The following is a 26072-nucleotide window of genomic DNA, read 5'->3' on the forward strand; positions in this document are numbered from 1 at the left end:
ACCTATACCTTATCTTTTTAATCCTAATGAAGTCTAAATTGAAATGTTTTCCAGCTTATTTTTATTTTCACAGTCTTCCCTTTTGTGTCTCTTGGAGGTGCTACTTAAATTTATTTTGTTGTATGCTATCTGAGGTTAATGTGTGTCTACAAAGATACTATTTAAGTGGCTTTTATCATTAGCACTGTTATATATAAGTAAACTATAATTATCAACATTAATATGATGCCTTGATATTTTACTATCTAATTTTTTTTAGCTTATTACCCAAAACTCACTGCTCAAATTTTAGTTCTGAATAATTTGGCTGTTTTTTTCCTTAAATTTCTTAATGTGGCTACTTAAATTATAACCACGTTTTCACTTCTCTGAAATTTATAAAACAATGAGGACATATTTACATTTACAGCTTAGATAAAAATGGAGAGTCATTTGGTTTTCTACCATCTGTCTCGGTAATTTCCTCAAAGGAGTTAGCAGTGTTATTTGGTAACTGTATTTATTATCTATTGCTGTATTAATGCATAACAAACACAGAATTTGGGGGCCTAAAACAATAAGCATTTAGTTAGCTCATGATTCTGCGGGTTGACCATTCGAGCTGGTCTTAGTTGGGTGGTTCTGGCGTTGCTGGCCTTGGCTCATGGGTCTGTGGCCTGCCGCTTGGTTAGAAGAACTAGCTGGTCTAGGATGGCTGGATGGATCATCTCTGCTCTGTCTGGTCTCTCATCCCCCAGAATGGTACTAGGGCTTATCCACACAGCAGGCACGACGGCAGGAGCGAAGGGGAAAAAGTCCACAAAAACCTCACGAGGCCCAGGGATGGAGCTGGCGCACTGTTACTGCTGACGTTCTGTTGGCCAGAGCAAGTCACAAGGTCAACGAGATCCAAGGGGTGGGGAAGGAAACCCCCTCCTGATGTGGGGGCTGCAAAGTCACATCAGAAAGGGCCTGGAGACCGGGGCAGAGCGGGGGGAAGGGATAAATTGGGAGTTCGAGATTTGCAAATACTAGCTACTATATATAAGATAGGTTTAAAAAAACAAATTTCTTCTGTAGAGCACAGGGAACTGTATTCAATATCTTGTAGTAACCTATAATGAAAAAGACTATGAAAATAAATACATGTACATATATGCATGACTGAAACATTACACTGTACACCAAAAATTGACACATTGTAACTGACTATACTTCAATTAAAAATAATAAATAAACAAATGTTTAAAGAAAAAAGACAAGAAGTGATAGGATTCACTGTACTATAGCAACACTACTAGGTATTTGAAAATAAAAGTTTGGTAAATTAAACTGGGGGGAAAAAGGCCTAGAGAAAGGGAAGGGGGGAACTGAGGCCAATTCTGAGTCAAATCTACCACAGTCCATTCTCTGGCCTCAGTCTCTCCAACTGAAAAACACTCACCTCCTCCCAAGGTCCCCCAAAGTCTCATCCAATCCCAGCAGCAGGCTCAAAGCCCAGGGCCTCGCGGTCTGTACCAGGTTAATGCTGCTCCTCAGGTGTGGCCTCTCTCGGTCAGAGACCTGCAAACTAAAACCTGAGATGTCTGCCCCACATGCCAACGAGCAATGGTGAGGGGCGGCAGGATAACCATGATACACGCTTCCGTTTGCAAAGCGGAGGAATGGGTTGCACAGAGCGATCGCTGCATCCCAGAAATTCTGAAATCCACTGGGAAATGTCTACAGGGCACACAGGGGTAGACAGTGTCCCCTGATGAGGTGCGTCTGCTTGCTGGGAGAGTTTCCCCAAACTGTAACCCAATGTGACCCTCACCTCTGCCCTCTGGGATAGCACCCCCTTTTCCAGCATCTTCTTGGTCACTTTGGAAAATGTGCCCTTCGAGTAACTCTTGACCTCTGCCTGCCCTTAGCAAGTGGGGGCCCAGAGGCCTTTTTTCTCTTCAAACTGTCCTGTCCCCTTAGGCCAGCAGGTGGTGCTTTGTTCAGTACAACTCCCAGAAAGCTTTGTGGGGAAATCAGCATGGTGGCCGAATGAGACATCCTTCACTGTGTCCCCTGACTCAATAACAAAAATTTAGCGTCCATTCACAGACAGAAGTGCCATTGTAGGACGTGGGATCCAGCACCATATACCAGGGAACCCAGGTGAGTCCTGTCCACCCGAGTCTTGGGTAACAGACACCCAGATGCCAGCCTCAGCTGTGGAGCCTGCAGTGGCCCATGGCCTCTTGACCATGGTCTGGGAGCTGTCTTAGACAGTCACCCATGAGCAGGAGCTTGTGTGGGAGTCTGGATTTCCAGTGGATGAGTTCTAGCACATAATTAGAGCAAAAAAAGAAAAAAAGATGCAAGTTTGGATGCAATGGAGAGGGTAAGAGAAACAGTTTGACAGTGCCCGCATCACTCCAAGGCAACACAGCTTAGGGCCAAGAGAGAGACTCTCAGCCCGTGACTCCTCCCACAGGGGGAGTGAGAGCATGTGAGCGAGAGCCCGGCTCCCCGGGATGTGCGAGGTGCCGCCAAAGAGATGTCTTTCTCTCTTGCCTCATTCAGAGTACTGATTCATGAGCTGCATAGCTGAGGGACAGGAAGAGGCTGGGAGAGCAGAAGACAGGACACTCAGAGGGCATTAAAGGGATGCTGACGCTGCTGGCTGCGCTGTGGACTCCATCTAGACACACCTTGCCTGTGGATCTCTCAGCTGGCCCCAGTGCTCAGTGTGCCTCACCCCCACACACTCCCACCGTGGGGCCAGCTCCCTGTCTGCACTCCCAAAGGCAGTGAGAGCGTTTTTGTAAATGAATAGTGAACACACATAGAGAATGGGCCTGATCTGCAGGCCAAGGAAAGACCACAAGCCTGAGCTTTTGTACCACCTCTGGTGAACAACCAGGAGGCTGTGAGCACTCCCCCAGGTGCACTGCAGGATGGGGAGAAGGCACACATGCTTAAGAATTCTGCCACAAGAGAGAACAAGAATGTGGAAGAGGCATATCCACAGAAGGGCTGACAAAGTCTCAGACTCACTCACAGGGTGGATGGACAGTATCTCTCTCCCAAAGGCAGTTAGTAAAGACCAGAAGAGGTGGTTGCTACCTCAGATGCAAAGATCGCAACACGACACCTCAAGGAATGTGAAAAATCAAGGAAACAGGACACCACCAGAGGAGCACACTAATCTTCCATTCCAAAGACATCTATGATTTACTTGATCAAGAATTCAAAATAACTTTTTAAGGAAAGTCAATGAGCTATAAGAAAACAAAGAAAGGCAATTCAGTGAAATCAGGAAAACAGTACATGAACAAAATGAGAAGTTTCACAGAGACAGAAATCGTAAGTGAGAGCCAAACAAAAATTCCAGAGCTGAAGAATACAATGAACGCAGTGAAAATCCATCAACCACAAAATGGACCAACCAGGCGAAAGAATCTGTGAGTCAGAAGACAGGATCTTTGAAATATTCCAGCCAGTGAAGAACAAAGAAAAGGAATTTAAAATGTCAGTGAAGAAAGCCTACATGATCTATGGGAAACCAACAAAACAGACAACTGGCAAAGTACCGGAGATGCAGAGGGAGAGGGGGGTGGGGTGGTAGAAAACCTATTTGAAAAAGTAATGGCTGAGAAAGATTTGGGCATCCCAGTTCCTGAAGCTCACAGGCCACCAACCATACTCAACTTAAAGAGATCTTCTCCAGGATACATTATAATAAAACTGTGAAAAATCAAAGACAAAGAGAAAATCTTAAAAAGCGGCAAGAGAAGAGACGCTTGTAATTACAACCTGTCCCCAGAAGGCAGTCAGCAGACTGCTCGGCGGGCTGGTCTTACAGACCAGGGAAGAGGGGGGCGAACATTCAAAGTGCGGGAAGGGAAAACTGCCAACCAAGAACACTCTATCTGACAAAGCTGTCCTTCAGAAATGAAAGCAAAATAAAGACATTCCCAAACAAAACTGTTGAGGGACTTCATCGCCACTAGACCTGCCTGCAAGAAAAGCTAAAAGAAGTTCTTCAAGCTGAAATGAAAGGATGCTAACTAGTTACATGAAGACATATGAAAATACACAACACAATGGCAAAAGTAAGTAGCTAGTCGGATTCATAATACTCCTAACACTGTAACACAGGGCCATGGTAACCACTTAACTTGAGTACAAAGGTTAAAAAGAAGAGTACTAAAGACAACTACAGCTGCAATAATTTGTTAATGAGCACACAATTTAGGAAGGTAAATTGTGACATCAAAACCATAAAGGGGAGGGAGTAAAAGGGTACAGCTTTTGTATGCAATTGAGTTAAGTTTTAATCACTGTAAAATTGCTATATCTACACAAAGTTTTATGTAAGTCTCATGGTAACCACGAAGCAAAAACCTACAGTAGATTCACAAAAGAAAAAGAGAAGAGAATCAAAGCATATCACTGCAGGAAAGCATCAGTTCACAAAGGAATAGAGCAAGAGAGGAGGAAAGAAACAAGGAAACATCAAAACAGCCAGAAAATGATTAATAAGACTGCATTAATAAGTCCTTACCTATCAATAATTACTCTAAATGTAAATAGATTACATTCTCTAATGAAAGGCATGGAGTGCATGGATGGCTAAAAAAATAAGACCCAACTATAGCTGGGGCTCACTTCAGCTTAAAGGACACACACAAACTTAAAATGAAGGGATAGAAAGAGAATTTCCATGCAAATGGAAACAAAAAGAGAGCAGGATAGTAATCCTTATACAGAGAAGAGAGACTTTAAGCCAAGAACTGTAATAAGATACAAAGAAGATCATTCTATAATGACTAAGGGGTCAGTTCATCCAGAAGCTGTAACATACGTCTATATGTCATAGATACAGATATATACCCACCCAACACTGGAGCATCTAAATATAGTAAGCAAATACTAACGGATCTGAAGGGAGAGATGGACAACAGTACAGTAACCACGGAGGGACTTCAGTGCCCTGCTTCCCACAGCGGCAGGTCATCAGACAGGAAACAAATGAGGAAACGCTGGACTGTACTTTAGGCCCCACTTGGCCTAATACACACACACAGAACATTCCATCCAACAGCAGCAGAACACACATTCTTCTCAAGTGCACAAGGAACGGCCTCCAGGATAGATCATGTGATAGGTCATGAAACAAGCCTTACAAATTGAAGAAGACTGAAATCATACTAAGTATCGTTTCCAACCACATTGTATGAGACTAGAAATCAACAACAGGAAAAGAGCTGGAAGTTCCACAAATACGTGGAAATTGAACAGCACACACCTGAACAGTCAATGGGCCAAATGAGAAATCAAAAGGGAAATCAAAAAAATCTCGAAATAAATGAAAATGGAGACGCAATACAGCAAAACTGAAGGTATGCAGCGAAAGAGCGCAAGAGGGGGTGTACAGCAGTCAACACCTACATTTAGGGAAAAGAAAGACCCCAGATAAACGACCTAACTTTGTATCTCAAGGAACTAGAAAAAGAGCAAAGCTCTAAGTTAGCCTGAGGAAGAAAATAACAAAGATCAGCGCAGAAATAAATAAAATAGAAACCAGAAAAACAACAGAAAAGATCAATAAAAACAAAGAGCTGGTTTTTCAAAAGATGAAATTGACAAACCTTAAGCTAGACTAAGAAAAAAAGAGAGCGAGAGCGAGGAGAGGGCTCACATACATAAAGTCCGAAGTGAAAGAGGAGACATCACAACCGATACCACGGACGCATGAAAGATCACAAGGCCCAAAGTAATAGGCAAGAAATGGATAACCTAGAAGAACTGGACAGACCCCTGTAACGTACAACCTACCAAGCCTGAGTCATGACGAAGGAGAAGAGCTAGACAGACCAACACCAAGAGGGGGCGGAGCTGCGACAACGCTCTAGCAAGCAAAGCAGGTACGTGCTGGCACTAAAACAGACACACAGACCAGCAGAGAGAACCCAGAGCCAGACGTACACCCACGCATGTACGGTCAACCCACGTGTAACAGGGGAGCCCGAATGCTCATGGAGAAAAGGTGGCCTTTCAATAAACGGTCCTGGGATAACTGGATACTCACACGCAAGAGAATGAAACTGGACCCCTATCTTACACCACCCACAAAAACTAACCCAAAACGGATTGCAGACTTAAACATAGGGCCTGAAATCGTAAAACTCCTAGAAGAAAACAGGGAGAAAGCTCCTTGATATTGGTCCAGGCAACGATTATATGGATATGACACCAAAAACACAGGCAACAAAATAAAAAGTAAACAAATCAGACACATCAAATTAAAAAGCTTCTCCACAGCAAAAGAAACAACAAAATGAAAAGGCAACCTACTGAATGGGACAAAATACTTGCAAATCATACATCTGATAATGGGTTAATATCCAAAATGTATAAAGAACTCATACCACTCAGCAGCAGAAAAATAATCCAGTTAAAAATGGTCAAAAGACCCGAAAAGACATTTTTCCAAGGAAGATATTCAGAAGGCCAACAGGTACATGCAAAGGTGCTCAACGTCAATAATCTTCATGGAAATGCAAATCAGAACCACAGTAAGATATCACCTCGCGTCAGTTAGAATGGCTAACATTGCGAAGACAAGAGACAACAAATGCTGGTGGGCATGTGGAGAAAGGGGCCCCTTGTGCACTGTTAGTAGGAACTTACACTGATGCAGCCACCGTGGGAAACAATGTGGCCATTCCTCAAAAAATAAAAGACAGAACTGTCATATGACCCAGCAATCCCGCTTCTGCAAATAAATCCAAAGGGCAAGAAATCCCTCTGTTGAAGAGATATCTGCACCCTATGTTCACTGCAGCATTATTTACAGTGTCCAAGACATGGAAATAACCTTAGTGTCCATCAACAGATGGATGGATAGAGAAAATGTGTTATATGCAGTACCATGGGTGGACCGTGAGGACATTACGCAAAGTGAAATGTCAGAGAAAGACAAATACTGTATTATCTAATTTATATGTGGAATCTAAAAAAAAACCAAACCCAAACTCACAGATACAGAGAACAGATGATGGCTGCTGGAGGTGGGGATGGGAGTTGAATGGGTGAAGAGGTTCAAGAGGGACAAACTCCCAGTTATAAGATAAACAGGTCCTGGAGACATGACGGACAGCCTGTGACTATAGTTAATAACACTGTATTGTTAATAATACAGCACTGTAGGTTTGAAAGTTGCCAAGAGAGTAAATCTTGAAAGTTCTCATCACAAGAAAAAAAAAATTTGCATCTATGTGTGGTAATGGGTGTTAACCAGACTTACTGTGGTCATCACCGCACACTATAGACAAATATTGAATCATGTTGTACACACTAATATAATGTTATATGTCAACTGTATTTCAAAAAAATTAACATTTTATCGATGAAAGAAAAGAAATAAAATGTAATGTGTATATTATTCAGCCATAAAAAAAGGTAAATTCTGCCATTTTACAACATGGATGAACCTAGAGGCGAAGTAAGGCAGACAGAAAAAGATGAACACTGTATAACCTCATTCATATGTGGAATCCAAAAACCCCTACTCATAGAAACAGAGCAGACTGGCAGCTGGTGGGAGCGAGGCTGGAGGGTGGGAGTCGGGGGGAAATGGTGAAAGTAGTCAAAGGCTACAAACCTCCAGTTCTAAGATGGGCAAGTCCTGGGCGTGTGATGTCCAGCATGGTGACCACCGTTAACAATACTGGGTTGTATACTGGAAAGATAACAGAGTAAATCTCAAAAGTTCTTACCACAATTTTTTAAGACGTATACCTATGTGAGTAAAGGAAGTGTTCACTAACCTTATGGTGGTAATGATTTTGCAATATATACACCTGACCCTTGAACAGCTCAGGGGTTAGGGGCGCTGACCCCGTGCTGTTGAAAACGCATGTCCAGCTATCTCTACCTGAAAAACAAAGGAATTGATAAAGGACTCTACCCAGGGTAGGAAGCCGACACGGTGTGGACAGAATAGGGCTCAAACCCTAGGTCTTCTGAGTCCACATACTAGGATCTCTAATCAAACAAACTTCTCCCCACACTTAGTTGAAGATCTGTAAAGCGAAAATACAGGTACTCGATATATTGAAAAAAGTTCACTATCAGTGAACCCCTGCAGTTCAAACACTGTTGTTCAAAGGGCCAACTGTTCATATAGCAAATCATCACATGACACACCTTAAACCTGCACCATGTTTTGTCAGTTACGTCTCTATAAAGCTTTGACAATTCCTCCATTAAAAAAAATAGTGTCACTCCTAATCTCCCATTAGGTGTTTTTTTTTTTAATTTTGGGGAGGGAGGTAATTAGGTTTACTTCTTTATCTATTTTTGGAGGAGGTACTGGGGATTGAACCCAGGACCCTGTGCATGCTAAGCATGCTCTCTACCACGTGAGCTACACCCTCCCCCCATTTGGTTTTGACACAGGTCATGGGTTGAATTGTGTTTCCCCCAAAGAAGATATGTTGAAGTCCTAACCCCCAGGAGCTCAGAACACGACCTGATTTGGAGAGAGGGTCTCTACAGAGGTAATCAAGTTACAATGAGGTTTTTAGGGCAGGCTCTAATCCAACATGACAGGTGTTCTTATAAAAAGTAGAAATATAGACACACAGACATGCGCAGGAGGAAGACTCCGTGAAGACACACAAGGAGAACACCTTGCGAAGACGGAGGCAGGGTCTGACAGACGCAGGGAAACCTAGGAATATCGAGGACTGCTGGCCACAAGCTAGGAAGAGGCAAAGAAAGATTCTACCCAGAGTCACAGAGGCTGAGGGGCCCTTCTGACACCTTGTTGTGGGACTCCAACCTCCAGAACTGTGAGACAATACATTTGGGGGGGGGTGTAATTAGGTTTACTTACTTATTTTTAGAGGAGGTACTGGAGATTGAACCCAGGATCCTGGGCAAGCTAAGTATGTGGTCTACCTCTGAGCTATACCCTCCCCCCAAACTTCTGTTGTTCAAAGCCACCCAGTTTGTGGCACTTGGTCATAGTAGCCCTAGCAGACTAATGCAACATACATGTTCATTTTGGGGACAGTGGTGTCCTAACAACTGAGTTCTTACTCAGTGGCAGCACTTAGCTACTTGAGTAGTGGGTAGTGACATTTGCTCATTAGAGGGTTGGAAGGTCTCCAGTAACAGTCCACTTGGTGAGCTGGGAGAAACACGAAGGCACAGCTTCAAAGCTGCGGGCAGGTTTTGCCCCGGCTGGCCCATCCGGAGTGACTGAGAGCAGCGTTATCGCCACAAGATTCGTACACACAAGAGCTTGCTGGACAAACCTACTCACCATTTCAGGGGACACAAAGACAGAATTTCTAGTAGCACTATTGGAATCTACATCTTTTCCATTAAAAAGTGGGCAGCTAAAACCATCATATAACTTTGGAGCACCAAATGCAACAAAGTATTTGTGGGTTTTTTAGCTCATCAAAGTATATCATGAAATATTTCTTACAAATCAAAAACACACGTTTGAGAGCAAATGCTCACATACCCACAACACATCTGAAGAACTAATGTTAACTGACAGAACTGAAGCCCCAGACCTCGTGCAGACCTCACCCCAGCCCCCCAGCGCCCTCCAGAGGTAGCCACTATCCTATTCTTTTGAGTGGCTTGTCCTTCTTGCTAATAAGCAGGAAACACTTTATGTATTTGGATACTAATCCTCATGAGTTAAATGATTTTCCAGCTTGTGACTTCTCATTTCACTTTTTTTCCCACCATTTAAAAAAAAAACTGCAGTAGAGTTGATCTACAATGTTGTATTTGTTTCTGGTCATTTCACTTTTTGTAGTACCTTTTGCTAAAGAGTAATTTTGATTTATATATTTATTTCTTTTTGGAGAGGGAAGTGATTCGGTTTATGTATTTATTTATTTATTAACTTAATAAAGGTACTGGGGAGTGAACCCAGGACCTTGTGCATGCTAAGCATGCACTCTACCACTGAGCTCCACCCTTCTCCTCCAAGAAATTTTAATATAGTTAAATAACCTGGAATTTCCTGGACCCTGGGACATATGCGTATGTTTTAACCCCAAACTTGAGAAAGAAGAGGCCTTGAGACAGCTTTCCCCACCCGACACAGACACATTTCCTGTGGCCTTGCTTTGCTAGGTTTCTTTGCCAGCAGGTGGCTTTGCCCAGGTTCTCCCCATCACTGACGGGCAGATCTGCAAGGACTTCCTCTGGTGCTGTCCAGCCCACTCCCAAGTGCTCCGGGGCCAAAGTCTCATCTCCTCTCCTGACGTCAGTTAGACCAAGGCCCTGGCTTACTGAGATCAGCAAACGCTCCCAGGGCAGGGCTGGCTTCTTGTGGTTTCTTGCTTCTCTGTTTCTTGGCCTCTGGGGACACACACTTCCTGTGGTCCAGGACATTCCAAACTATGAAAAAAATGATCACACTAGACCAAGATAAGCAGCACTCACAAGAGTCTGGCAGACAGAAAACCCAAATCCACTCAGGAGAAATGCATGTTTAACCCAGGACTTGGGAACTCCCACAAAGAAGAGCCCAGAAACACGAGCTTCCAATACAGGAGCCAGGAGCCAGCAGAGACCACCGGGAACAGAAGGGGCATGAGAACAGAACCCACCATTTGAAATTATGCTTGTAACGTTGTACCTGGCATCGCTACACGTTTTGTAACCCGAGGGTTTTCGTAATATCTAGTGACTGACTACTGCCAGAGACAGACAGCGTTACGCATGTTTTACAGCACAGTTTTGGGAACATCCAAAGTAACTATAACTTGCCTTATTTCCTTATTTTTTTCTTTACTAAAAGCCTTTAAATTTACTTTTCCTGTTGCTGAGCAATCTTTTTTTTTTTAACTCTCTTTCATTAAAAAGAAAATTATCTTAGTAACTTAGTAATATGGTCATCCTAAACTAGTTTTAAAACTACAATGTTATTGAAAGTTTTGTAAAAGTTCTGTAATTTTAAGACACAATTAAATTATATTAATTAACACAGGAAAATGCCATAATATGTCTCCTTTGGGGCTTACAAAGAATGCATGTGTTAGATCAGAACGCAGACCTCGCTCATGCGTGAGGAAGGTGCGATCGCTGAGTATTTTAATTTTCCTCTTTAGCCCAAACACCTTTAAGTTCAGGACCCATCACTGGGTCCAAGTGATGCTCCAATTATCTAGTTATCTTAAAAAGAAGGTTAATTCACCCTTGAGTGGGGCGGGGGTGAGTTCTAGTAGTTTAGATAGAATATTACATAATTAATTGAGGATTATAGACAAACATAGGATTTTGAGGTTTTGCCTAAAAATGTTGGGTCAGTACTCGCTAGAGCTCCAGGCAGGTGACAGGTGCCAGCAGAAAGACTCAGGCAAAGAAGTGACAACTGGAGGAACAACCCCTGCTCTCAGCAAAATCTAGTCTGCAGTTTTCCAGCTGACACTACAATCCCCTCTCCACAAATATTCTTGAAACCACCGGTCCTTCCTCCGGCCTCTCTTGGTTTTTCTGTTTTCTATTTGCCTCTTGCACTTGGCCCTATTGTTTCTGTTCATTTTTGGCCAAATGCAGCGTAGGCCGGCATCTACCTCCCCACAGAGCAGGTCCAGCTCCCCCACCCCCAGGCGTAGGCGCCGGTCTTAACACACTGTTGCCATAGTTACCTTCACATCCATAATCCTCTTGCTTCTTTGAAAACCATTAAGATGCCCACCCCACTCCCCAACCGGGTCACTCCCTCTGCAGGGCTGCCCTCAAGCAGGTGCCCCTCCTCAGGCCACTCTGGCTGGTACCCCCACCTCCTTGACTAGGGGAGGTGTTTTCACTTGGTTCTTGAGTCTTAAGACCCCAGCTGGACATCTACATTAGTTGACTGTGCCCCGAGGCTGGTGGGAGGGAACGGGGGCTCTGGATTCCTTGACGGACAGTGATGTGGACGTTCCAATTCTCTATCAGGGCCCCCAAGTGGCAGCTGTAGCTTATCCCCTTCAGTTTTCTTCATCACCTGTAAGGTCAGCACAGTTCACAAAGACAAGTGAACACTTTTCCCCAGAGACAAGAGTTAATCTGGTTTGAGCAAAGCATGATTCTTCCATAGCATGTTTTCTTCCTGCCTCCTGTAGGGACAAGGACTCCTTTCTCATTATTACCCTAAGGCTGAGCTGTTGTCTTTGCCTCCCAGGGTGGATGGTGACAGGTCCCATTGCAGCCACTTGACTCCAGAGTCCCCTTTGACAAGAGTCTGGGGGTTACTGAACCAGCTTCTTTTGCCCGACGCACAGAAGCCAAATGTTGAGACGCCAAGGTTTGCGGCAGGCAGAGAAAAATTTATTCACAAGGCAGTGAAGTGAGAAGGTGGGTGAACAAATCTCAAATCCACCTCTGGAAGGCGAGGGGCTTGAGGCATTTACGAGATGAAGAAGCAGGCGGTGTCAGGTGTGGGGACAGGAGGCTGCAGGTCTGGAAAAGGTGAGGCACAGGCATATCTGAGTTACGTGTTACTTCATGGGAAGCATGTTAAAAAAAAATGGAGGCTCTTAGCATGACTGCGGGTGAAGTTTTCTGCCCTTTGACCTCAAAAGGTCAATCATCACACACCTGCGGCTTCCACAGGCCCAGTTTTGGGGTTGGTGATCCCATCTAGTCTTAGCCAGCTTGAACTGGACAGAAGCCCACCCCAAGTCCCTGGAAAACAAATTAAGCCCCTGTTCCTACGGTGATCCATACCTCAGAGGTGTTACCTACAGGGGTGGTTAAGGAGTCAAAAACAATTAAGGTGAGCTTGCTCAGTGAAGGCGGGTTAAAAGTAGAGGAGTTTTGAGCAAGCTGTCCCTTAGCTGCTGTTCTGTAAGACAAGCTCTAGAATTTCTGTTAGTCACCAGTTTCTGTTAATCCCACGGTGAAGCTTTTTTGTTAACCCTACGGAGCACGGTTCATGCAGCACCTGTTTTGCCCCATTTTCCTGCCACCTGAATGAATCTCGTCTCAGCCCAGGTGGAGGGCCCCTCCCCGGCGGAGGTGAGATGTGGGCGCGCTCCTCTTGTATGGACTCCCTCCCAGCACCGGTATGGCGGGAGTGGGCGTGAAGACATGCGTGGTACGGGGAGGAGGAGGCCAGTGACTGACTACCCCCACTCCCTGACTACGCCTAACTTGCGGCGCATCTGTGCACTGCAACCTATAAACATGCAGGTAGAATAAGAAGCTCGCATTTCTGATCTGCCCAGCACGGGGACTAGTGCACTCACAGGCCAAGAGCGCGTCCACGGTCCCACCAGAGGTGGCCCTGCAGGATGACCACAGGTGACCACTCGGCCGGAGGACAGACAAGACACCCGCAATAACCACCTGAGCGTCCCGGCGCCCAGGCCGCTGAGGCGCCCGGCTCCGCGGGAACCTGTGATTGGTCGCTCCGCCCGGGGGCGTGGCCTCGAGGCGCAGCGCCGGGAAACGCGAGGCCGCCGGTGTGCGCGCGCAGGAACTCCGCAGTGGTGCGTGCGCAGCGGCCGCTACCCCGCCCCTCGCCCGTCTCTGCCTGTGATTGGTGCCCCCGCCCCAGGGGGCGGGCCTTCCGGAGGTAGTGCGCGCGCCGCGGCCGCGTCTGTGCGGTGCGACCTCCGCCCTCCCGGCCAGCGCTGAGTTGCAGCCATGGCGGCCTCCCTTCTGCTGCGGCAAGGACGAGCGGGGGCGCTGAAGGTAACGGGGGCCGGGCCGGGGGCCGGGAGTCTGCGGAGTGCCGGGGCGAGGGCCGCGGCCCTGACTGTCCCCTCCGGCCGTCCGGGGCGCCGCTGACCCCGCTTCCGGCCCGAGGGGAGGGCGCGGGGCCGGGCCGGGGCCGGGGGCGGCGAGGGTCCCGGCGACAGCGACCCCGACCTCGGCGCCCCCTGGCCCCGCTGGGCCCGCATCACCAGGGAGCCTCCGCTGTGCGGTCCAGGCCGCGGATAGGTGCGGGGGCCGCAGCTGTCCCTTGCCAAGCCCTGTTAGAACCGAAAGAACAGAGTTTTTTTTTACTTCTTATTTAACCCAAGAGGAAATGAGGGAATTCTCGGGTCCCTGGTGACCCAGTAACTCACCTGGCAGCAGCCAAGAAGCCAGAAGGGCTTTCTTTCTCCATATAGAAAAATCTAAGTTCTCTTTACTATATTTAAAATTAAAAGTGGCCTTTATTACAAGAGCAGCAACTACTCTATTCGTTGCAAAATGAAGTACAGATGGTGGGGGATTTATTGTCAGAGTCCACTATTAACTGCTTCATATCTAGTCCCGAATGAGTTTCTTTAGCTTTCCTATGTACGTGTACACACATGCTTACGTTATAGCTATAAAAAAAACAAATGTTTCACCTTCATATGAGTGCTGTGGGCACTTTTGTTCGCAGTCCAGCATCTGGAACAGTGTGGGGCACGTAGTAGGCCTTAGTAAATACATCCTGAGTGAATTAGCGCTTTATACAGTGTTTTACCCGTCCGGTATATTGTAGACAGTTTTGAAGCAACTGTTCGTCTACATCATTTTTAATGGCTAGGTAATGCGTCTTCCACTTTATATCCAAAGTACAGGAAAACATTTTACAAAAGGAATCAGTATTTTGTAGGTCGGTAGGTAACTGGAGACTACAAAAAGGGTCCTCAGAAGAAAGTCTGATTGGGGCAATGCCTAAATGTTCGTAGTGACTGTCCTTGAAGTCAGGTGTTTTTTTCTTGCAGCTTTTTTTGTATTTTCAAAAATTTTCCATAGTACATGTATAGTATGTAACTTGTAATAACCATCAGAAATTTGTCATACGAATGCAAAGCATTTGCAAAAGATATGTTGCGATAACACTTGGTATTCACGTTGTAATGGCTGCTACAAAGCATGTGACTCTTAAACATCCGTACCTGTTCCATCTTTTGTCAGACCGTGCTAGAAGCCCGAGTGTTTCGAGGACTTGCTGCTACAGTTTCTCTCTCTGCAGAATCAGGAAAGAATGAAAAGGGACTGCCACCAAATCCCAAGAAGCAAAGTCCACCAAAAAGTAAGGTTTGAATTGTAGTCATAAATGAGAGAGAGTGCAGAGGAAATAAATCAGCTTCCCAAGTGTGAAAAGGGTTTTACTGACTGCATAATTGGACTCTTCATTCCCTGCCGTTTCCAGGTTATAATCAGACTGAAGATCTGTAACCAGTTTTAGACCTAACAGAGCAGCAACATAACAGTCTTTGGCTCATCATTTAGCCCTGAACTATTTCTGTCTGAATTTTCTAAACCTGCAGCGGCGGGAGACAGAGTCCACAGGCTCAGTGGGGCTTGATGGCTGTGATATGGGTCCCATGCTCCTGGGGGCAGCTGTGAACCCACCTTGCTTGTCTTGCCTGATGGTGACTTTCTTCAGTGTCTCTGAGGCACATCTGTGGCTTCGCAGGCTTTGCTCAGCCGCAGTGCAGGATTGCAGGTGGCCCTTTAAGGCCGTGGAGAGGGAGTTACGGGTAGGCACCATTTTCCCTTGTGAATCACTTGGATGAAACATGATGCCCAGTCTGTTTCCAGCTCTTTCTACAGTCGTTTTGACTTTTTTTTATCAAAAATTTAGACTTAATCCCCCCGCTCCCTGCCCTGAATCCAGGTAGCATATCCTCTTGGAAGGAAAATAGGAAATGCAGTGTGTATTTTAGATACTTCTGGGATAATATTTTCTACTCTCTGCTCATTATTAACAATTGATTATAATCCAGGTCTATTGCATTTAGTCTTAATTGGTGAAACCTTCGTTAACTCTTAAAGTACATACGTGGTAGGTAACTTCCCCTTGCTGACCCTTTGGGGCTTAGAATGATAATTTGAGTTTGTCTTATTTTCATCAAAATATAATTTCCTTAGTTTGAATGTTTGAGAGTGTGTAGATACTTTTGTCCCTCCTTTGTCTGCACACACAAACTTGGTTAGGTTATAAAATACCGGCCCGCAGCTGCCTTTCACATGCCATCGATCTGGGCTGAGGATCCCCCCGACCCCCGCCGCAATGTCTGCTGCCCGAGCCCCAGCAGCCCAAATCCAGCAGGAACGTTGTTGTGTTCTGTCCTGTACCTGCCTCGTTGTAAACTTGCTGTTCTTCTTTCATCTTAACCTGTATGTTTTCAAATAGGTATCTTAGGCTTAAAGACTCTTCTTTTCTCGAAAGATCCCCCTTTTTAGAAATGTGCTTCTGTATGTAGTAGAAATGGAGGACTTCACCCCGTGAGGATTTGGGGTGTGGGTATGAGAAGAGGACGCTGAGCTAGGAGTTGGCCTTGGGCTCCTGTGGCTTTTGCCTCTGGATGTGGCAGGCCTTGCAGGCCTCCGAGTTTGTTCGGGCCTGGTGGGAGCAGCGTGCCAGTCTTAATGATGTTGACGTGTGCCGTGTGTGTCTGCCGTGTAAATCAGGGTGCTGTCAGGTGGGAAGACGGTTTTCAGAGCTACACTGTCTTTAATGCACATTACATTTGTATCTTATAATTTAAAAAATAATTATAATCCCTGCGTGAAGAAGAAGAAAGAATGCATCTAAGTCAGCATGGGCGACCTCGGTGTTTCCCCGTGAGTGTAAGGTACACACGTGGCCTCAGTGTTTCCCCAGAAGTGTCAGAGATTTGTGAGTGTAGGGTACAGACATGCTTTTCACCCACCAGTGGCACATGGCCAGATGAACCCCATCAGCTGCAGGTGGCCTTGGAGGCTCTAGGGAAGATTCCTGCCTGCAGACAGGGCCCTAAGCACACACTCTTGGAGTCACATGTGGCCAGAGGGCCTGCACCTGGGCTTACGGAGCACATTCCCCCTCGTTCCATCCAGGGCTCCGCCTTCCTTCCTGAGGAGAGCAGCCAGCACTGTGGGCACAGCCATCAGAACCTGGGGGCCCCTTGTGGGCGCCCCTTCCCATAGAACTGCCTGGCTAGCCAGCTTTGGTGTTCAGGTGGATTCAGTCACTAGGCTGACTTTTGTGGCAGTCAGTAATAAGTCATTGACTGAGTAACTCCTGTGTCGCTTTTTAAAGAATCTGCCAAGAAGCCGAAGTTAATTATCTATTTCACGTCCTTATTTCAGTCTGGAAAGTGAGGACTCCTTGGAAATAGGAGTTTGATGTATTTATTTGTAACCAGCAGTGCTGGGCACTGTTTAAGCTCTCCATGCTGATGACCCCATCTGGTCTCCACAGCCCTGTGAGCAGGCGCTCTCAGTATCCCCGTGTCACAGAGGAGACAGTCAGGGGCAGGACACTCCTGCACTGCCCAAGGTCACACAGATGTCAGTAGTGGAGCCTGGATTCGGGCCCAGGCAGGAAGGCCCCACAAGTGCAGTTTATAATCAGTGTGCTGTCTTCCCTCTGAAAAAAATCTCAATCCTCATGTGTTCATTAAACAAAAGCAAAAACAAAACACAACTTTTTATAGTCAAACACATGTAAAAAAAAGTTTTAATTACTGTATAAAATTTGGATAACTGTATTCTTTCACAGCTTGTTGAAATGTACCTTTGATTCTGACCTGAATGTGCTTTGTTTTTGAAATTAATTCTGTGACTCATTGGCGACGTGGAAGTATTTTGCGGTTGCTGATCTATTTCAAACACCAGTCGTTTTTGTTTTGGGAGGAGACAGCAAAGGAGTTGAAGGTCATGCCGTCCCTTGCTTTTCAACAAGCAGAAAAGAAATTCAGGGAATTTAATTTCTGTTTTGAGAGCAGGTAGAGAAGTGACAGGAGAACTCCTCTCTGCGCGTCACTGGTGTTCATAGACCTTTATTTACATGGGCTGTTACGGGCTCTGAGGGCTAGAAATAGTCCCTGGAAGTCCCCACCTGGTGCTGGGAGGTGGGTCTCCTTTGCTAGTGTTATTTAGGTAGCTTTATGTTTCCATGTATTTGTCCTTTTTTTTTCCCCAGTTTTTTGTTTTTATTGAATTATCTCTGCTGTCTTTAGGGTCATTTTAAATTTGTTTATCTCGATCTTCAAGGAAAGTCACACTCAAACTAAAACACTGTCAGAGTAGAAGGCATCCTGCCTCTAGACAGATGTCAGAGATTTCATGACAACAAGCGGGTACAGTCATACTGACACTCAGAGTAAGGGCCGTGTTCTCTGCATGGTAGTCTGTCCTCCAGGTGACACCATCCGACCTGTTGATGCAGGCGTGGTGTCCACCCGGCACTTGGGTACAGGGGTAGCAGCCACAGATTATCATGGCAAGCTTCCTCTGAGTCCCAGAGAGGACTCTAGGTCTGTGCTGCGGCAGGTCTGAAGTTGGCTCCCAAAAGCAAAATGCGTGACTCGAGTTTGTTAGCCTTTCTGTGGACTTCTCCCAAAAACTTCACCTGAATAAAAGATACTTCAAAGCATTCTTACTTCATATGGTCAACAGAAGTTTCCTTTTCAGACGAAATTTCTAAATTATACCATTTGAAGTTTTCTCTCCATTTTCGGTAGGTGATAAATCCACCTGTAATGTTGTTTTGATAACATATTTACAGTTTAAAAAGTCTCCACAATAAATTTTGAAAGATTGAGGCATTACAGTTTTTCCTATTCAACACAGCCTCTGTAAAGTAAGTCTTATTTTAAGTTAGTTTTTCACACTTGGAAAATTCATGCCCAACATAAAAGTGGATTAATGAGACAGGTGAGCAGGGTTTGGAGGCCAGCTTATCTTCTACGCTGCCTGTAGGAATTTCTGAGCTGTATCAGGTGTGGTTTCGAAAGACACAGGAAAGGGAGAGGTCAAGTGGTGCCTTGTTTTAATGTTTAACATGATCCTGGAGCTCTGTCTGAGCTCTGCTCCTGCAGTCAGAAGGCAGATTCTGGGGTGACACATGGCCACGGAGTCCGACATGGCATGGAGGGGGTGGCGATGGTGGGGGGAGGTGGAGGGGGCGGTGTAAATAGTCCTACCCACTGCTCTGTCTGTTCAGTCATATCCTTTTCTCTGGCTCATTTCTGACTTTTGGTTGTTCCTTAGTTTTCTTTTATCATTTTCCATCATCCTGTGATATATATAGATATATATATGTATCTCCATATCCAGATAGATAGATAGGCAGACAGACAGACATACAAAGATATAAAGTCCTTGAGCTCAGAAAACAATTAGAAACGTTTGAACACTGGTAAGATGGCAAAGTTAGGAATACATTTTTTCACTTTAAAGAAGTAGGGTTGAGATCCTTTTAGTGTAAAATAAACTCCTAGATTTGAAAATAAACACTGGATTTAGAATTTGCTCATCTGTAATATTTTTTTTTTAGATTTTGCTTTAGATTTGAGAAGTCATTTTAATTTATAAAACCTTGTCCTATATTTTTCTTCTAATCTGTATGGTTAAAAATTGAGAAAATTGAATGACATTCACTCTTGAATATACTGTGGGATTTCATTTTTTTTTCATAATTGACTGCAAAATAAGAATTCTCTATTAGCACTTTTTTCCTTTTTTTTTTTTCCTTACTTTTTATATATTACATTTACTTACACTGGCCAGCCATTTTGAATCCATAAAGGGCAAGGGAAACTCCAACTTACTCTTTTTATGTTATTTTATCCCCAAAGTATTTTTTTAAACATTTTTTATTGAGTTACTGTCATTTACAATGTTGTGTAAAATTCCAGTGCGGAGCACAGTTTTTCACTTTTACATGAACATATATTCATTGTCACATTTTTTTCGCTGTGAGCTACCAAGCACTTTATTTAACAGTTTAAAACTTGTTTCCAGTGATATATATGATACTTAAGTATTTTAGACTTTTTTGATCTTGTAATACTTTTCTTGGGCAGAAGAAATCCTGAAATGACGTGATTTTGAAGGACTTTTCCACTCCCAGGGCAGCTTCATTTGAACCACGCGATCCCCCCTGCCGACTCCCCACTCTTAAACTTGTGCGCACACACACCCCAGACCCAAACCAGGCTCTTGTCTCTACTTCTGCTTTGCTGTTTTGTTCAGAAAGTTCAAGTTCATACAATATGGGTAACTTTTAAAATATTTGAGATGCACCAAATTTTTTAGAGATTTAAAATTTTTTACATTTTTAAACCTTCATCTGCAGGTATCTTTATAGTTTAACTCCCTTAAATTTAGATGAAATAGTAGTTTAAAAAATAATTATCAAGAAACTCATTGTGAAACATGGAGACAAGTTTGTTACTTCTGTTGGTAAAAAGCCCCATTTAAAAACTTTTCAGCTACCAAAAAAAATCTACATTTCTTATGGCTCTGTCTCTCGTGTGGCTTGGCTTGCACGGTAGGAGTGGGTTTCCATGAAACAGTTCCCAAGATGATTTTGTTGAAGATATTATCATAACAAGGTGATGTGTCATGAAATGTCTGACCTTGGTGAATTTATATGGTTTTACTAAATATTAAAAATAATATTCCTCTTTATGCCATTTCCTAGATGTAGTGGAACCAAAGGAGAGGGGGAAGCCACTAGCCACCCCACCAGCAGCTGAACTGTCTAAAAACTTACCTCCGCCCAGTTCCTCCTGGTCAGTTGTGAACGGAGGCAGGACGGTAGCTAACCCCAACCCCGGTGACAGCCTGCTGGTCACAGAGGAAGGGCTTCCGAAGTGTTTGTCAAGAAAGACTTTGGTAGAGTTTCCTCAGAAAGCTCTGCCGCCATCCAGAAAGCAGGGTTCTGGTTCAGACGCAGTCCCGGGGAGCAGGAGAGCGACAGGTGGCTCGTCCTCGTCCAGCTCCTCTGACTCGGAGTCCGACGAGGAGGGTGACAGCCCAGGAGCTGACCGTCCAGTGAAGAGCAAAGGCAGAGGAGGGTTCCCCAAAGCAGAGGCCCCCCGTTCCATTGTAAATGGAGCCCCCCAAATTGGGGTGTCACAGCAGCCACATGCAGACCTCAGCTCTCCAGAGAGGCCCCGCCAGGCAAAGAAGAAAGGGGCCTCCAGGAAGCCTGTAGAGGACAGAAAAGACACCAAACCAAAAACCACGGCACCCACGTCACAAGAGGGTGAAGAGTTTACAAAGCAAAGTGGAAAAGAAAAACAATTGCACAGAGCAGCTAGAGCGAATGACATCGATAAAGGAAGCCAGAAGGCAGCTGAAGTTAAAAAAGTCTCATCTGACCATACAAAATCAGGATTTTCCACACGACCGGATGGCGACCCAGCGCCCACCCCATCGACAGAAACCAGAGCAGGAACACAGCTGCAGGCGACTCCTCCTGGGGCCGGAGGGCGACGCGGGGAAAGTCAAGTACCATCACCTGACGGGGAGGTGGCTTCTGCCCCGCTCAGAAATGAAAACATGGGAAAGCCAGTAGCAGACGGACTCTTGAAGGCTGAGGGGGATTTGGAAGATCAGTTACCAATAAAACATTTGAAGCCAGCTCCTGTTCATCACAAGGACGCGTTGGATGAAAAGACAACAGGACTGCAGCTTGAGGAAAAGGACGAAGTCATGGAGGACTCAGCCACCCCGGTGGAAGGCCGGGACCACTCACAGGGTATACCGTGGCTTGTGGTCAAGGACGCCTCTGTCCTTGGGGGTGGTTAGACTCTGAAGAGCTGAGTGATGAGAGGAAGCATTGCACCTGTCAGATTTGGTGCTAGCGGCGTGGCCTGTAACGCCGTCCCAGAGAAGCGGGGGGCAGGTCCTAATCACAGGTCGTGCTCACCTTGAGTACAAAATCCCTAAAACCTTTAAAATTTATTTCACAATGAAAGAGTTTGCCCTTGGCACTCTTGACTGTCCCTTAACCAGTATAATTTTTGAAAATTGGCAGTTTCACATCATCACCTTTAGCTTTTGAGGGTGTCTAAATGCTTGTCTCATGAAGCTGCAGAGCACCCACTAAGTGAAGGGGTCCTGTGCAACTCCCACAGATGATGAGTGACAGGCACACTCGGTGTGATGGTCTTCAGGAGAGCTAGACAGGTGGTTGCTTTTTTAGCATCTGTGTGCCAACCGGAAAATCCCATTTCAGGAGTTAAAGCAGGGACCCAAAGGCAGCCCTGAACTGCCTTCATCTAATTGACACTGCACGTTTCCTTCTCCGATTTACCTGAGTAACGACAGGCTGCTTTTTTTCTATATTGAATTTTTATGAAGGGCTTTTTTGCTGCCGTGAATTTCCGAAGGGAGCATGCTTATTCACGTTACGTAGCACGTGACTGGCCCTGGGCGGCCCCCGGGCTGCGCGCTCCAGTGCCCCTCGGAGGTGCGTCTCCGGCCGCCCCAGCTGCTCCCCGTGCGCCCCGCGCGGAAGCCTCCCCGGGCTGCGCTTCATCGCCCGTGTCACTGCGCCTGGTTGCTTTACGTCAGCAGGACTTGTGTGTGTTCTTCCCCCTCGTTCTCTCCCTCTTTCATAAACACGCAGAGTGCCGGCGCCCGCCAGGCTTCTCGAGGCGGCGAGAACTGCTTTCCTGAGCTGCTGTTTCAGTCATTCCGCTGTAAATCTGAGAGGAAGCCAAAACCTTCAGGGTGATAATGCAGAACTGGGGGTTTTCAGATGGCAGATCTTTTTGGAAACAGTTGGACTTTGTTTTTCATGGTTGTGCTGTTTTCCTGGTACTCTCTTTGCCCTCTGGAGGCTAAAGACGCTGCCCGGGAGCCCAGCTCAGCTGCAGGGGCAGCGTCCGCAGGGCCCGCTGCCTCCACCGCGGGGCCCGCTGCCTCCACCGCGCAGCCCTCCTGGCCTGGCTGCCCGGCACTTCGCCTTCGGGGGGGCTGGTTTTTGATGAGAGTTTTCTAAGCCCGCGTTCCCATGTGGACTCTAAGAACGCACCTGCTTTGAGATGTCCCTGCACCACATCGAGATACTCTGCCTGTTGAGGTTGGAAAGGTGTCAGGTCTTTAAATAAGACATCGTTTTTGTTTTAACGCAGCTTAAAAAAAAGAAAAACAAAGCGTTTGGTATGAATTCGAATAATGGGAAACTAGTTATTTTTTATGCAGCATGAAGGGAAGCAGAGAGTCTGGATGGCAGTGGCGCAGGGCAGTGAGAACCTCCCCAGGCCTAGGTCGCCCCCGCCGGCTTCAGTTCAGTCACCTCGTGTCGCTTGTCCCATTGCAGGAGAGCAGTGTGCTTTCTGCTTCATCCACACACTTAATTTAAAGATTACCAGATGTGCAGGTGTATGGATTTGAGTTCTTTTTTCCACTTAAATAAAGCTGCATGAGGATTTTTTAGTCTGTGACTCTAGAGTATGGCAACGGCTTCTTCAGAAAAGTTAAAACCTGCACGTCCCATGTCTCGTTCCCCTTACCTGTGTGATTATTATTGAACCTGTTGGAGTTTAATTTTCTTGTATTTAGAGACTAAGAAGGCTCACTTAAGTTTCTGCTTTTGAAACTTTTCTTCTGTAAAACGGTTTATTTCTATTATAGACAGATTTTTAATAGATCTACTTTTTTTTCTGCATTATTTTTGGGGGGATAGAGGGCAGGTAGATAGTAAGTAGGTTTATTTATTTTAGAGGAGGTACTGGGGATTGAACCCAGGACCTTGTGCATGCTAAGCACGTGTTCTGCCTCTTGAGCTGTACCCTTCCCCTTTCTGCATCTTTAAGCGACCCTCCAGAGTTGTTCTTGGCATTGTCAAGACTCTGAGAAGCCCAGGGTCTAGACGTATACAAAGTAAGATGTGAAGACACATTGTAAAAACTTTTCCATTCCTTACACTGTTAAGGCTGTGTGTTTTAGTGTAAATTTTCAGCTGACTTCTTTACTTTGCTTTTGAAGATACTGTTGCTTTCCGGGCTTTTCTGAGTAGACAGGGTATTCGTTGCCGGCGGGCTTCGTGACGCATGCTTGGTGTGTGAGTGTGAGCTGACTGGGGAGCCCCTGCTTGTTGGTTGTCCTCACGGCCGTGTGTCCCCCGCAGGGCCCGCACAGGCCGCCGCCTCCGCTGAGCCGTTCGACAACTCCACCTACAAGAACCTCCAGCATCATGACTACAGCACGTACACCTTCCTAGACCTCAACCTGGACCTCTTGAAATTCAGGATGCCTCAGCCCTCTTCAGGACGGGAGTCACCGCGCCACTGAGAGCTCCGTTTAAATATAAACCTTCTGTTGTCCCGCAATCTTGCGTGCAGAAATAAAATCTGCTCGGCAGTCCTGAGGCCTGGCGTGCGTGACTGGTTCCCTTTCCGCACCTTTCGTAGGGAGAGGTGAGTCAGCCTCACTCCCGCTGCTGGTTTGCTCACTGTGTGTTTAGAAACATCTGTGTGCAGGAAATTTTTCTCTCACTACATAGTAGGTCTCACTGAGTAAATCCACAAAACTAGAGAACTAGGTGCTTCCCTCAGGGTGATGCCGCTGTGTTGAGCCCCTGGTCGGTTTTGCATTGATCTCGTTTACCAGCAAGGTGTTGTTAAACGCAATGGTGACTTCTAATTTGGTAGGTCTAGTTCTCGATAAATTGGAAATGGGATTTTTATCCACTTCAACTACTACTTTGCAAAGATACTATAGTGTTAAAGTACAGCATTTTGTTATCAGAACTTTGTTCTCTCGAATCAGGCACGCGCCGTGAGCTCAGGCAGCGCTGAGAGGCGGGGTGAGGGGTGGGGGTCGTGTAGGACCCAGCGGCAGCGCCTGCCCCGTGGCCCCACGGGCTGCATTCATTCGGCCACGGAGGGTCTCTGGGATGGCCGAGGGACTTCCCAGCACTCGTGGAAACAGGACTCACCTGGAGGTGACCATGGTTTGAGCAGGCCCCAATGTGTCACTTGCCATCTGCACCACACACCTCGTGGGGACAAAATAAACAGCTCTGGGAAAGTCACACATCCAGATGAGACCATTCCCAAGGTGAGGGACAGCGTCCATCTGGCGGGACGCAGGTGCCCCTGAAGGAGACTGCGCCCGGGGAGGGGCGTGTCACCGTTTGCCTGTTTTCACACCTCCCTGCTTGGCTCTGTGCCCAAACTCGTGGGCTTTATTTCATTTCGGTTCTGGTTCTTGGCCTCTAGTCGGTTTACAGCAGACAGAACAGTGTGTGGTGACTTACAACTCACATTTCTATAATCCTACAGTTCTTAAAACGAATCCAAGACCAAGATTAAAACATAGTGTTGAAAACCAGTATTGTGATCTGCCTCCGATTTTGTCACCACCCAAGAGGCTTAGCAACTCAGCAAGGTTCTTCTAATCACATTTTTTATTGTAATAGTACTAAAGCCACATTACCAAAAGAAAGAAAATGGAAAATAGTAAGACTGCCTAAAATCCACAACGTTAACCCAAGCATTATTAACACTTGGCATGTCTGCCCGGTGGGTTTGGTCAGATATGACCCTGTAATGTACATACAGTTTCCTATCCTGCTGGGGCTTTTTCTTATTTCATTTAATTGCCTGCTTCTCATACCGTGCCCACGGAACCCCTGTGATGTGTGGGGTGCGTAGGGGGGTGTGGACTGTAAAGCCACAGAGTGCATTTCCCTGTTAACACCACAGAGAGAAGTTCTTTTTACACGAAGATGAGTCTGAATATATTTTCCTTTGTGTGAAGTGTTTCCCTTGGGACAGTCTGGTTGGGCTAATCTTTCAGTCTCCTGGGGGGTTTGGTTTCCCCCACCTCCTGAAAAGGCTGGAGAGGCCTGGATACACAGCACCGGGCACCTGGTGGCATCACGACCGTGCCCCGCCGAGTGCAGCGTTTTGGATTTGTGTTGTTTCCTGTGTTCTCATTCCAGGAGCATGGCCAGAAACGCCTGTGTGAATGTAATTCGTTTTGCATTTCGTGTTGTTTCCTCAAGATTAATTTCCAGACACTGCGCTGATGAATGACAAGTGATTTGGGGACATTCGTATTGCTTTCACTTCTGTGAGATTTTTTAACTTGCTCAGTACATTTGAGTTAAATAAAGTAATTATTTCCCCTCCATTTTAATTTTTCCTGTCACATCACCTGAACTCTGGCGTCTCCCTGGACGTTTGTTCTCCTACACCTGCTCCAGCAAATACCCAGGACCGCGGGAGGCTGTGCAGAGACCCAGGTCCAGGCCTTGCTTACTGTGGATCTTCGCCCTCAAGTTTACTGGCAGCTGGTTAATAACTGAAACCCAGCAGGTTATCGTGCAGCTTTTGTGTTTTGATGGTTTATATTCTGCCCATCTCCCCACTTGG

General features: G+C 45.9%; 1 protein-coding gene and 1 long non-coding RNA gene across 3 annotated transcripts; one reads left to right on the forward strand and one right to left on the reverse strand.

Moving 5' to 3' along the window:
- Positions 1-13446, reverse strand: LOC105105845 (uncharacterized). Its single transcript, XR_010376845.1, has 6 exons — positions 13227-13446; positions 11643-12438; positions 7788-7894; positions 7622-7699; positions 1424-1549; positions 1-853 (listed from the first exon to the last, which is right to left on the reverse strand). It is a non-coding gene; the product is annotated as an uncharacterized LOC105105845 (long non-coding RNA).
- An 88-nt stretch (positions 13447-13534) lies between these two features.
- NDUFV3 (NADH:ubiquinone oxidoreductase subunit V3) lies at positions 13535-24061 on the forward strand. Of its 2 annotated transcripts, XM_031460281.2 has the most exons (4): positions 13535-13674; positions 14878-14995; positions 20381-21442; positions 23822-24061. In XM_031460281.2, the coding sequence occupies exons 1-4, from the start codon at positions 13627-13629 to the stop codon at positions 23983-23985; spliced, it is 1392 nt and encodes a 463-aa protein (XP_031316141.1). In that variant the 5' UTR covers positions 13535-13626; the 3' UTR covers positions 23986-24061. The 2 variants fall into 2 exon arrangements, with proteins under 2 accessions (XP_031316141.1, XP_031316151.1); XM_031460291.2 differs by lacking the exon at positions 20381-21442.
- The last annotated feature ends 2011 nt before the right edge of the window (positions 24062-26072 follow it).

This window comes from Camelus dromedarius, chromosome 2 (genome assembly GCF_036321535.1).
Source record: "Camelus dromedarius isolate mCamDro1 chromosome 2, mCamDro1.pat, whole genome shotgun sequence".
In the NCBI taxonomy this organism is placed as follows: Eukaryota; Metazoa; Chordata; class Mammalia; order Artiodactyla; family Camelidae; genus Camelus; species Camelus dromedarius.